General features: G+C 38.7%; 4 protein-coding genes across 6 annotated transcripts in view; 3 read left to right on the top strand and 1 right to left on the bottom strand.

Moving 5' to 3' along the window:
* LOC108806850 (zinc finger protein CONSTANS-LIKE 9) overlaps window positions 1-910 on the top strand; it is a gene marked incomplete in the record, with an annotated part of 2,935 nt that extends 2,025 nt beyond the window's left edge. For both annotated transcript variants that reach the window (XM_018579054.2, XM_018579053.2), the window contains 2 exon segments: window positions 1-188; window positions 297-910. In XM_018579054.2, coding sequence (XP_018434556.1) covers window positions 1-188; window positions 297-426 — 318 coding nt within the window.
* Window positions 911-1,147: 237 nt separating this feature from the next.
* On the bottom strand, window positions 1,148-6,662 carry LOC108812586 (GBF-interacting protein 1). 2 transcript variants are annotated; one of them, XM_018584880.2, is made up of 10 exons: window positions 6,270-6,662; window positions 5,610-5,653; window positions 5,379-5,487; window positions 4,829-4,940; window positions 4,232-4,674; window positions 3,737-4,109; window positions 2,997-3,291; window positions 2,733-2,882; window positions 1,960-2,469; window positions 1,148-1,880 (listed from the first exon to the last, which is right to left on the bottom strand). In XM_018584880.2, the coding sequence occupies exons 1-10, from the start codon at window positions 6,448-6,450 to the stop codon at window positions 1,584-1,586; spliced, it is 2,514 nt and encodes an 837-aa protein (XP_018440382.1). In that variant the 5' UTR covers window positions 6,451-6,662; the 3' UTR covers window positions 1,148-1,583. The 2 variants fall into 2 exon arrangements, with proteins under 2 accessions (XP_018440382.1, XP_018440383.1); XM_018584881.2 differs by having other exon boundaries at window positions 5,379-5,484.
* A 1,220-nt stretch (window positions 6,663-7,882) lies between these two features.
* LOC108806589 (ribulose-1,5 bisphosphate carboxylase/oxygenase large subunit N-methyltransferase, chloroplastic) lies at window positions 7,883-11,081 on the top strand. Its single transcript, XM_018578742.2, has 12 exons — window positions 7,883-8,321; window positions 8,393-8,556; window positions 8,634-8,717; window positions 8,894-8,951; window positions 9,237-9,290; window positions 9,555-9,626; window positions 9,713-9,793; window positions 9,955-10,127; window positions 10,204-10,306; window positions 10,389-10,520; window positions 10,603-10,725; window positions 10,811-11,081. Exons 1-12 carry the CDS (start codon window positions 7,926-7,928, stop codon window positions 10,898-10,900), a joined length of 1,530 nt encoding a protein of 509 aa, XP_018434244.1. The 5' UTR covers window positions 7,883-7,925; the 3' UTR covers window positions 10,901-11,081.
* Window positions 11,082-11,239: 158 nt separating this feature from the next.
* Window positions 11,240-12,603, top strand: LOC108809430 (transmembrane emp24 domain-containing protein p24beta2). The gene is made up of 5 exons (XM_018581569.2): window positions 11,240-11,384; window positions 11,553-11,750; window positions 11,873-12,059; window positions 12,130-12,237; window positions 12,326-12,603. Exons 1-5 carry the CDS (start codon window positions 11,268-11,270, stop codon window positions 12,457-12,459), a joined length of 744 nt encoding a protein of 247 aa, XP_018437071.1. The 5' UTR covers window positions 11,240-11,267; the 3' UTR covers window positions 12,460-12,603.
* The last annotated feature ends 12 nt before the right edge of the window (window positions 12,604-12,615 follow it).

Below are 12,615 nucleotides of genomic sequence, written 5' to 3'. Positions count from 1 at the left end.
TTCTCTGGAGTCACTGGAGATTGTAGCGCTGGAGATTTCCAAGAATGTGGTGCATCAACTTCCATGCAGCTCTTGGGGGATCCACCATGGTATCCTCAAACATCATCACATGATAATAATGGTTGCTCATATTCGGTGACTCGTAATAACGCGGTTATGCGTTACAAGGAAAAGAAGAAGGCTCGCAAGTAAGTTTCCCGTACTCGTCGCAATCTAATACATGCATGAATGAAGTGAGTGCAGTGTTTTCTAAATGACACACTGTTTGCTTCTTTTTCTTTAAATTTGCGTTACAGGTTTGATAAGACAGTGAGGTATGCTTCTCGCAAAGCAAGAGCTGATGTGAGACGGCGTGTAAAGGGGAGATTTATCAAAGCTGGTGAAGCTTATGACTATGACCCACTCACTCCAACCAGAAGCTATTGAGTTGGATTCTCTATGAAAGGTAAACCACTAGGAGAAAGGTTTTTGACTTATGGAAAGAGTTCTCAAGTCAGAAACTGTGAAAAACAAGACTACTCTCTGGTTTGATAAGACACTAAACTGATGGGTTTGTTGTAAGCAAAAGCAACCACTCATTATTGGGATTCAGTCAATGTTTTCGCCTCAGAAGCTTCATTCTAGTTCAGAGGGATCACTCTCTGATGCTTCAGGTGTTACACGGATCAGAGGTCCATGAGTTTTGTTCTTGGCAGGGAGATTTAGGGTAAATAAATAAACAAATATGATTGTATATGCCTATCTATTCCATTTGTATTTATGCACATAAATGCTTTTCTGTTTTGCACTCTACCTTGTAAATTAAAGACTGTATCCATTACACAGTCATTGAACAGTTTGCCTGAGGTCTCCTCCTCTGCTGTAACTGATTGGTTCCAGCTCAACATGTGATATTGGTTTTGTTGTGCAACTTCAAGAGGTTTGCTTAGCGTCTAACACAGTTTGCTAAAGATTGATTTCAAGCACAGTTTGCTAAAGATTGATTTCAAGTAACGAAAAAGCATAACAGTATTAGCTTTCAAGAACAATTTTACATTGAATTTTCAATAAGACTACTATTACATCACAAGTTCATAACCATGAATGTATAGCCAATACAATTTCTAAAGTTTTCTTATATTTTTGAACGGATCAAGTTCAGCCGCAATCAAGAAAGTAGGTCCAAATTTGATTGCTTTCACAGATTTGAAAACATTGACCAAAAGACCAAAAGGCCAAGAAAGGAACAAAGAGTCTTCAGATACAGACTCAGGCAGCAAAGTTCTTTTGGCTTTAGCTCAGAAACTTATAAAGAGAGCTAAGAACGACCTCTCTCAAAACTAAGAAAGTAAAAATTCTGCTAAAACCATAAGAAACAAAAAAAGATATAGAAACACCAAAAAACACTTGATTCATTAAAAAAATAATACCTTCCCCCCTATCCTTTTATGATCATTCTCTCTGTCAATCCCTTCATGCTTCAAAGCTTCATCTCTTCGGTAATTTGTTAAAATGGCACAAACACACACACACGCAAGTCAACGAAACCTGCACCATATCTTCCTGATTTTCTTTGGAGATTTATCTTCTTTGTACTTCCTGTTTCAGTAATTACTTGGCCAATTCATCTGTGTTTGCTGAGGCTGTTGGAAAACGTTAGGACCGGGTGCAACCATTTCTGCTCCACCAGCAACACCACCACCTTGAGACTGTTGTAAGAGCGGGTGATGAACTCCTCCTGCTGTCACCGCTTGCCCTGGATGATGATACATCCCCGGGAATGCGACGTGGCCGGCTTGCGCTGGAGCGTAAGTCACGTGTTGCCCATGGTGCTGTAAGCCGTAGAAAGAGCTTGGCACATCTCGTCCTGGTCCAGCAATCCATACAGGCAATGCTTCACTCTGCAAAAAAACCCAGGAAAGTTTTTGAGTAATCTTTTAACCGGATTGGGTTTATAAAGGGGGGAAGGGAATACATTACCTGTTGCCCTGTTGTGTTGTAACCGTTGTTTTCCTTCAACTGCAATGTGCTGAGATCCTCACTGGTATTTGAATTCCCAGCTGAAGCAGCAGAGGTGGGATTATTATACCCGGCTGGAAAGGAACCATACGGTGGTCCGTAACCACCAGGCATACCAACATGAGCCAAGTTTCCTGTGTTAGTCCCGGGCTTGTAATGAGGAAGCGTGTACTTGTTTCCTGCTGCGGCTCCCGGGGGTGGAGGAGTATGATATACACCGCTTGCCTGAGGCTGCTGAGCAAATGCACCATTGCTTAAGAACGGGTGCATTGTCGGGAGAGGTGGATAGAACGGGGAGAAGTAGTGTCCGTATGGCATGTAGTTTGGTGGATAATGCGACATATGTAATCCAGGGGGGCGGAAAACAGGAACAGGCTGCTGCGAGACGGGTATAGAGCTCTGCATCAGCCCAGCAGCCTGAGTTGCCAGTGGAGTTGGACTAGCTGTCGACAGCACTAAGTTGTTTCCACCCTGCAAATCAACACGTTCAAGCATTTCAGACACAAATGTTTTAACAGCTATATCCTTGATCTTTCAAATGTTTCAAACTGCACCAAAAAACTGTAGATTCACTTCACTTTAATAAGTAAACTCGAGAATTAAATCCAAGTGGGTGGTATGTCTAATTATACTACTAATGCTACTATTGTTGGAAGATTGAATACGATGATAAACGCAAAAACTCGGAACAACAATTAGGCCATAAACGACTAACCCAAAATAATTGCACTAACCTCTTGCATAGTTTGAGATGAATGCGGAGGCAACGCTGTAACATTGCCATTGAATTTAGACGCAGTAAAGGGAGAAACACGGCCATCACTGTCAGGGCCAGAGCGGTAGAATTGAGCATAGTAACTCGCTGTATCAAATGGCTGCTGGACCTTCAAGCAAGAAAACCAAATGCCATTTAAAATGACAATATAAAAGCTAGGAATAATCAATGGTAGAAGGCGATCAAAGCATATGGGAGCTTAAAATAATTTTTGAAGGCATACCACAAAATTGGGAATACGAAGGGCATCACGTGCTTGAGGGTCAGCATTCTCAAATTGTGGAAGCTGGCTCCCAGGAGCTGGAGGAACGAGCCCGATCATATTACTTGGAACGTGGTCAAAAGAGTTTTGATTGCCTTCGGATTCCAAAATATTCTCTTGCTTGGAGACATCATACTCTGGAGCTGCATCTGTTGCGGTAATACCTTCACCAGCCATATCATTTGGAACTTGTGAAGACGACTCGGAGTAAACATTATTGTCCTCCTCCTTTTCAGTCGAATCGCCAGTTGGGTGACTAATTCATTAAAAAGAAAAAAAAAAACATTTTAGGCACTGGTCGTATTCTGTATACAGTCATAGTTCAAGACATCAAAGTAAAAATTTAATACCTACAAATAATTAAAACTTGTTTCTATCTCAAACTTAAGAGCTAAGAGCAGGACAGGGAGTTGTCTCTAAGAACAAAACACAATTAGCCTAGCCCCTGAAACTATTAGAGCAACTAGAAGCCTACAACATGTAAAAGAAATATATGATCTGTGACACCTAGAATCTATTTGAAAGTTTCGACTATGCTACTAAGCAAAACTAGCGAACTACACTAGGATATTAGTTTTACCTAGTTCACTCAATATTCCCTTGTTAACCACTCTTTCCAACTACATATCACTCTAAATTGAGAATATTTAGTCGCTCAGCAGTAATAATAATAATTAACAAAGCAGAGACAGATAGATTACCTAATTTCGTCCTCTTCCAAACTATCTTCAACTTCCTGTGAATTCTGAGAGAGAGGTACAGAGCTTTTCTTAGTCTCTGGAAAAGCTACTGTGCTTGATGTTATAGAAAAGCCAGCACCAAAGCTTCCAAAGCTAAACTTGGTTCGTTCAGCCTCTGGAACAAGGATATGGTTTGGAATAATAACATGCTGACGTTGGATCTGCAAGTCTTCAAGCTGCCTCTGCAATATAGATGTACCCTCTGCAGAAGGGACAACATCTTCAACAGATTTTTCGCTGGCTTCAGTAGGAACTACAAGAGTTTCGGTTGTAGCTGATGCACCAGAGCCCTGAGTAGTGTTATGGTTCACCGGCTTCGGTTTCCATTCCTTACCTAGAAACAAACATCAATGATGATGTCATAAGTTTTTAAAAACAAATTACGAAGAACTAAAGAAGACAAAAAAAAGTGTTGGAATTTCTTATTTACTGCAGAAAGAAATGAATCATAGTTACCTCTTTGAGGACCAGCAGTCTGATGCGACCGATTACTGTAGTTAGAAGAAGGCCGGCTACCCGTGCTGTTGCTATGAGATGAAGCAGGCCTGGGAACATAAGCGTCATTCACGGCATTCTTCACAACCCCACGAGCTCTGTTATGGAACTTTCCTTCTCCAATGTGTTGTTCATGTGAAGTTTGGTCGCTCATAGATTTGGGATTTGAAGAAGTGAATCGAACCTCAGAGGAGGATGGACGAGGGAGTGGCAAAGAACCAGCCGACTTCTGCTCAGTATGCACATCATTAACGCCCAATGCTACAACATCAATGCTGTTTGAGGGGACTGAAGATCCAGTAGCTTTGCCTTGGCCTGAACGAGCTGGACGGTTGGAAGGGTGATTAACATCAGAGCTTCCTGATGTCAAACTAACAGCACTTTTATCCATCACAGCTGAATGGCTGTCAACAGTTAAAAGGCAATAAAGATCATGAGAAAATTCATCTACTAGGTATATCAATGCTGGAAGAAAAAAAAAGCACTCCTACTAATGTCATACAGAATCAAGAAAAAAATGATACATAGTAGGAATTTGTATTATAGGTTGAAAATCACCTTGACACTGCATTGTCTTTAGCTTTTGTTTCTTGGGAGGTTGAAGATGATGGATCGGTGACCTGCTTTGGACCATTTTCTTTTCTGAAAGAATTCTTTGCACCAGCACCATCTGATTAGAAGTAAACATCCACAACAGAAACTTTATCAAACGATTGAAATATTCAGAAAGCAAGAGAGTTATGGTCCTATGGACAAGTGAAGTTTCTATATGGCATACATTTACTGGGCACACTAAATCCCAGTCATAAACAGGTCTACTATGTCCTCGGAGGAAAAGCAGGCAAGAATCAGGTTTAAGTAAATATAACAAACAGGATTGTGACCGAAAGTAACCACCTTACAAAGAAAACTAATGCTGTATAAAATTTTTTTTACAAAGAAAAACTTTTTACATCAAATGCAACATATTTGAAACTACTGAATAGAACATTCCCATAAAGAAATTTTAAGACCTATCTCCATTCTCTTCTCACCATACTCAGATTTCCCCCTCAATGATTAAGATATGCAATAAAGTAAACAGTGATTATATATGATTAGTGTTTACCATGTGATGAATGACGAGAAGAGAAATTCACCCGACCACCCCTGCCACCACGGCCTGGGCCACCAGATCTCCATTGTGGTTCAACAGACTCCTTGTTGCTAAGGCTCTGCTGCATTTAAAAACATTGTCAATTACCACGTCACAACATATGCTATTTAGTGCATTTTAAACAACACTTTACACAGAAACCCATGAAACTAGACCAAAAGAAGTGCAAAAAAAAACACATACCTCTTTTCTCTTATCACGCTTCTTTTTAACCTCAAGGAAAGGATCTGCAGAGTCACGAACAATTGTTAAATTAGTTCCCGAGCATAGTAGAACTTAAAAAACCAATCCTAGAAACTGTCTCCAAAACGAGATTATATTCATATACACAAGCATTGACTATATGGACCATTCTAAAATCCTGATGCAATATCACAAGATCTGGTCTTGAAAACCCAAAACTAAACAGAATAAACATAACTAGAGTTTCCACTGATAGATCCAAATAGTGAATTTTCTAAGCAATAGATTAACAACGCACCACCAGTCATTGCACTAGTAGTCCCCCCAGACAAACCACTGAAATAACTTTCACTTAGAAGCTAAGTAACCTTTTATCTCACACACACCACTAGTGGATATAAATTGATTCTCACGCATATTCTTCAATCAAATCCTGAACTTTTTGTGGGAAAAAACGGTTACAAGACAATATCACATAGACAACTATTACTACCGAACATAAGAACAAGCGACGAGAAGACAAATCAGAAGCTAAAACCTAAGTTTAGGACCGAAAAAAAAACAAAACAAAAACCCCCAAAAAATCGAAACCTAAAATTACATCGTGGATCCGTTAATCGAACACGCGACGAGAAGGATAAAAGAAGATCATTTACATACCCTGAAGGAGAAGGCGCTGAGTGGTCTCGTCAGGATCCATATTGCATTCGAGGAGCATTGCGTGAATCTCCTCCTCACTGTAGTTCCCAGCTGTGATCTCCTTTATGTTCTGAATCGTCTTCCTAGTCTTCGCCGGAATCGAAACCCTAGCTCCACCACCACCACCGCCGCCGCCGACCATCCTCTTCTCTTTAACAAAAAGTTGTATACGTCGCTCGCTTGTGCTTTTTTTAAACGCGGAATCGAATCTGGGGACCAGGGCCAGAGAGGTCTCGGGTGCCTGTTAAACGAATAGAATGAATCAGAGCAGGAGAGGATTGGGATTTGAAAGAACTACTTGGAGGAGGAGGGGGGCGAGAGAAAGGGGAATAAGTGTGATTTTTAGAAGCGTAGGGCTCTCTCTCTCTTATATTATGTTTTGGCTTAATCCTTTTTTACCTTCTCATATTTTAAATTTTTTTAATTATTCAAGTTCATGAATTCTCAATCTTTGATGATTAAACTTTTCAAATGATATGGCATTAATTTTTTTTTTTAAGCGGTTCAAATATAACAATATGATGGGAGGCTAAAAGTCATGATAAAGTAATAATTTAACAATAATTTTGACTACTGTCTTTTGTGTGTTTGAATAGTTTATACTTTTTTTTTATTTTACACATAAAATAATAATTATAATGCTAATAGTATTTTTTTTTTTAAAATGACAATTTGATATTCTAAGTAATACTCTTTTCGTTTTTAATATAAGTCGTTTTAGATAATTTATTTTGTTCCAAATTTTTTATATGACTATTTTCATTTTTCTATGTAAAATTTGTTAACAATTAATATTATTTGACTAATAACAATATACATTATATTTTATTATTGGTTGAATTATGGTTAAGTAAACAATTAATGATTTCGTTTTAAAAAATAGTTATTTTCTTAATTTATGTGCATAAGTGTAAAATGACTTATATTAAAAAACGAAAAGAATATAAATTAGATTTTTCATTTTTTGTGTGTTATCACTTATCAGTGGGTTTAATGTTTAGTACTGTTTTATCAAGTAAAATATGCTATCTACAAAAATCAATGTTTATATATCAGTGGGTTTAATGTTTAGTACTGTTTTATCAAGTAAAATATGCTATCTACAAAAATCAATGTTTTATAAACTTTTTTCTCAAAAAATCAAATTTGTTCATACATATTATTAAAGATAATTTTTAAGCTATGTTGCTAAAGAGAAAATGGGTATATTCTATCTAATACTGTTTTCCAATAAATTCATTCCGCTTTATAGAAAAAGTTGATAAACAATTGTACTAACCTATATAAAGTTGCTCAAAAGAAAAAAAGAAATTGCACAGCAAAATATTCAATGAATATTAATATTCACAACAAAAAAAATTATCTAAAAGTAGGTCTATAACCTTAAGCAAAATTGCAAGTTTGGTTTTCCTCTTAATAAATAAATAAAAAAAACTTTCGCTGCACGTTGCATCCATCGACAGTCAGTTTACTTGTCCCCTAAGAGTCTTCGACCCAAACCCAAACTAAACCAAAACAAACCGAACCAAACCATACTCAACAATCTTACCGCTAAGCAGAGTGTGCATAGCCACTCGTCTTCTCTCTTCTCTCTTCTCTCTTCTCACTTTCTCTCCAATGGCGAAAGCTTCGAACTTTCTACAATCAACCCTCCTCCCATCTTCTTCCCCCACACTCCGCAACCTCCGCACCCCATCTCCAACCATCTCTTTTCCAGCATCATCACGACAACCCCGTCCCGGAACAATCAACTGCTCTGTTTCGACCGGCGAGACAACCACGAAACGGGCCGCGGAGGATCTCCCGGACAACATATCGTGGGGCTGCGAGATAGACTCGGTGGAGAACGCCACTTCTCTCCAGAGATGGCTCTCGGACTCAGGCCTCCCGCCACAGAAGATGGCCATCGACAGAGTCGACGTCGGAGAGAGAGGGCTCGTCGCGTCTCAGAATCTTAGAAAAGGAGAGAAGCTTCTCTTCGTTCCTCCTTCCCTCGTCATCAGTGCTGACTCCGTAAGTCCCACTAAGTAAAAAGCTTTCAACTTTGCAATAATAAAGTCATGACCTTTAAGATTCTTTTTTAGGTGTGGACTAATGGTGAGGCTGGTGAGGTGATGAAGCGTTACGATGTACCGGACTGGCCTTTGCTGGCTACTTATCTTATAAGCGAAGCGAGTCTTCAGAAGGGTTCGAGATGGTTTAATTATATCTCTGCTCTTCCCAGACAACCTTACTCGCTTTTATACTGGTAAGTGAGTGAACTTGGAAAATATTATTTCCGGTTGATGTGGCATTAGTCTTGAGTCTTTTTGTAATGTTTTGCAGGACTCGGACAGAGCTTGATATGTACTTGGAAGCTTCACAGATTCGAGAACGGGCAATTGAAAGAATCACTAATGTTGTTGGAACGTGAGATTTTGTATTCTCTTTATTTCTCTCAACTGCTAGTGATATGTAGAACTCTGCTTTGCTACTTGATACACTCTCTGCCACTTGTTGTGTGTGTGGGTGGAGATAGGGGACTGATGGTTGTGTCCTGCATTAGCCACCGCTCATGTCTTTCTTTTTCATTTTCTTTTCTCCAGCTATGAAGATTTAAGAAGCAGGATATTTTCCAAACACCCTCATCTTTTCCCTAAAGAGGTAAACTGTTAATGCCTTTTTGCTACAATTGAGAGACGAGTATACAGCTTACTGTTTCCCATTCAAACGCCTGTTGAGTTTATTATATAATAAAAGAAGAACCATTTGTAGAATCTAAAGTAAAATCTTCATGGTCAGACTTTTTATTTTGTTTTGTTTTGTGGAGGTGTTAATTTCTGAAACTTGCAATGTGCACTTGTTGTGTGTTTGCAAGTGGTTTTGGTTCTATAAATCTTGAAGTTTATTGTGAAGATGTATACGAGTTTGCTATTCTTTGGTTTGCAGGTTTTCAATGATGAGACGTTTAAGTGGTCTTTCGGAATTCTATTCTCACGGTTGGTAAGCACCACTTCATCAAAAGCAACCATTTGCTGCTTCATTTTAGTTGATGCAACTGTATTTATTGAAACATCAGACATTCAGTTATTCTTTAATCCTTGCATGACTTGCTTGTACCATAAAGCCGTCTACGGCACTATTTAGTCTAGAAAAATGACCACTTACAACCCTAAAGCTATTTTTCATATCTCTTTCCTTTCAAGGAAAGAGTGTGCTGCATGCTTTTGTTTCTGTCAATTCAGACTTAAAACTTTTCTAACACAGGTACGGTTGCCATCTATGGATGGAAGATTTGCCTTAGTTCCATGGGCAGATATGCTTAATCATAACTGTGAGGTACTTCTGCACATCCTTTTAACCAAATTAGCTCTTATAATGGTTAAGTTAATATGTTAGTAAAAATTCAAACTCTACTTGGACAGGTTGAGACGTACCTGGATTATGATAAGTCTTCAAAAGGAGTTGTCTTTACAGCTGATCGACCATATCAACCAGGTGAGCAGGTAAACAAACCCTATATAGATTCATTCTCCACTAAATCAAGAACTAATTGCACTTCTGTATCATTTCAAATGTTCGGATTTGGTCTACATTCAGCTAAACTTGAGCACTGAAGTTAAAGTGGATGTCTAAATATGTTTCAATACACGACACCTTTGTGCAGGTTTTCATATCGTATGGGAACAAATCAAACGGAGAGCTGCTGCTATCATATGGGTTTGTACCCAGAGAAGGAACCAATCCTAGTGACTCAGTAGAGCTGGCACTGTCACTAAGAAAAAATGACAAGTGTTACAAGGAAAAGCTGGATGCTCTAAAGAAACACGGACTATCCACGTAATCAGAAAACTCTTTCCCTTTCAAGCTTTAGTTAGATTTCTCTTGATCAACTAACTGCTCACTGGCATGGCAGGCCTCAATGCTTCCCCGTAAGAATCACTGGTTGGCCGTTGGAGCTGATGGCATATGCTTATCTAGTTGTGAGCCCGCCAGATATGATTAACAGCTTTGAAGAGGTTGTTTGGCTTACTCAATCCATCATGAACCTTTTCTTTAAGAGACTTCCCATCTCATTCCTAAATATCTATCCATTTTCAGATGGCGAAAGCTGCTTCGAATAAATCATCAACAAATAAGGATCTAAAATATCCGGAATTAGAGGAAGAAGCACTGCAGTTCATACTAGACTCATGCGAGACAAGCATATCAAAGTACAGCAGATTTTTAAAGGTAAAATTAAGAAACATATAATGTCTTGCTCTCTCTACATCTAACTTATGGTTTTGTTTTTTGCTCATTATATAAATTGTAGGAAAGTGGATCAATGGATTTGGACATAACATCTCCAAAACAACTGAACAGAAAAGCGTTTCTTAAACAGCTAGCTGTAGACTTGTCCACCAGCGAGCGTAGGATACTCTACCGTGCTCAATACGTAAGAAAATCACTTTCTAGCATAAAATTTGTGTGGATACATCCATGATATTTTGTAAACTCTGTTTTTTTTTGGGGGGGTTCAGATTCTGAGGAGGAGACTAAGAGATATAAGAAGCGGTGAGCTGAAGGCTCTACGCCTTTTTAGTGGAATTAGAAACTTCTTCAAGCAGTGAGTGTTGTTGTTGAATGAGTAAACTGCTTTATTAAAGGTAGGCTGCTGCATTGTGCTTCAAAATATAATTTACTCCTTTTTCCAGCAAAAATGTATTTGGTATGTATTGCTGTTGTACAATCTCTCTGTCGATGTTTACACTTTTTTCTTGGTCTATAGAATACATAAATAATTAAATATCATCGAGCTTGATGTTAAACGTTTTGATACTTTTTATCTCCCAAAGAAACGTTTTAGTCTATGGAGTTGTTAATATGGTATATAGTGACGTGGTAATATGTCAATGGTCTAAAGGTATCTTACAACCAATTACATCACGCCACGTGAGCTCGCTGACCAAATAGGTAACACGACGCCGTTTATTGTTGATGGTGCTTGTCGGGTGTTTCAGTCAAAACAGAATAACACCGTGTCCGATTCTGAAACGAACTCGCTCTTTCTCTCCCACCTCCTTCTTACTCCGATCTATCTATCACCCTTTAAAGGTAAATCTCTCTTACTCTCTCTATCTGAAATGAAATCAAATCACCTCGTAAAATTCGAAACCGGAATCAATTCAATTTGGATTTATCGTATAATCAGTGATGCTTCGAAAAGGATTTGAATTACGTTTTTTTAAATTGAATTTAATTCAATATTTTATCTGTTGGCAGATGAGCTTGAAGGCTACGATCTTAATATTAGGGCTCGCCTGGAGCTTCCAGGCAGCGTTAGGGATTAGATTCGTGATAGACAGAGAAGAATGCTTCTCCCACAAGGCTGAATACGAAGGCGACACCCTTCACGTCTCTTTCGTCGTCATCAAGTCTGATTCCCAGTGGCATTTTAACGAGGATGGTGTAGATCTCGTGGTATATATGACTCAAACCCTTTTTATTAGCTCTGTATTATCGATATAGAAAAAAATGATTTTCTCTATAGAGTTTGTATCTTGTGGCCATTAGGGTTTTTATTTGGTGTTTTTTTGTAACAGATACATGGGCCAACAGGGGAACAAGTTCATGACTTCAGGGAGCAGATCAGTGCCAAGCACGACTTTGTTGTCCAGAAGAAAGGGGTTTACCGTTTCTGTTTCACTAACAAGTCTCCTTACCACGAAACCATCGACTTCGATGTGCAGCTCGGTCACTTTGCCTACTACGATCAGCACGCAAAGGACGGTGAGGATCACGAAACCATTGAATTCGATTGAGTTATAAGTCTTGATGATGGTTCTTTTTTTTGTTGCAGAGCATTTCACTCCCTTGATGGAGCAGATATCAAAGCTAGAGGAGGCTCTTTACAACATTCAGTTTGAACAGCATTGGTTAGAGGCTCAGACCGATCGTCAAGCCATTGGTAACATTCTCTTTTCTATAAGATCCATTTGGTTCTTTTTGCGAGAGAGATTAATATGGTTTTATCTTCTTCTTTTTTATTACTTTAGTGAACGAGAACATGAGCAAAAGAGCAGTACACAAAGCTTTGTTCGAGTCGTTTGCATTGATAGGGGCAAGTGTCCTTCAGGTTTATCTTCTGCGTCGTTTGTTTGAACGCAAACTCGGCATGTCTCGTGTCTAAAGAAAGTAGTAATGAGTTTATTATTATTAAGGGTTTTGTTTTTAGCCCCTAAGTATTTATCTTGCCTCGTAAGTTATAAAATGTACCACAGATTCTTTAACTCTTTTTTTACAGAACCGTAGTTCATCTGAAAGATTTGCGTTATTTTTCAAGAAA

This window comes from Raphanus sativus, chromosome 6 (genome assembly GCF_000801105.2).
Source record: "Raphanus sativus cultivar WK10039 chromosome 6, ASM80110v3, whole genome shotgun sequence".
Taxonomy (NCBI): Eukaryota; Viridiplantae; Streptophyta; class Magnoliopsida; order Brassicales; family Brassicaceae; genus Raphanus; species Raphanus sativus.
The sequence above is the reverse complement of the archived record's forward strand: the minus strand, read 5'-3'. Positions and strand labels throughout refer to the sequence as shown.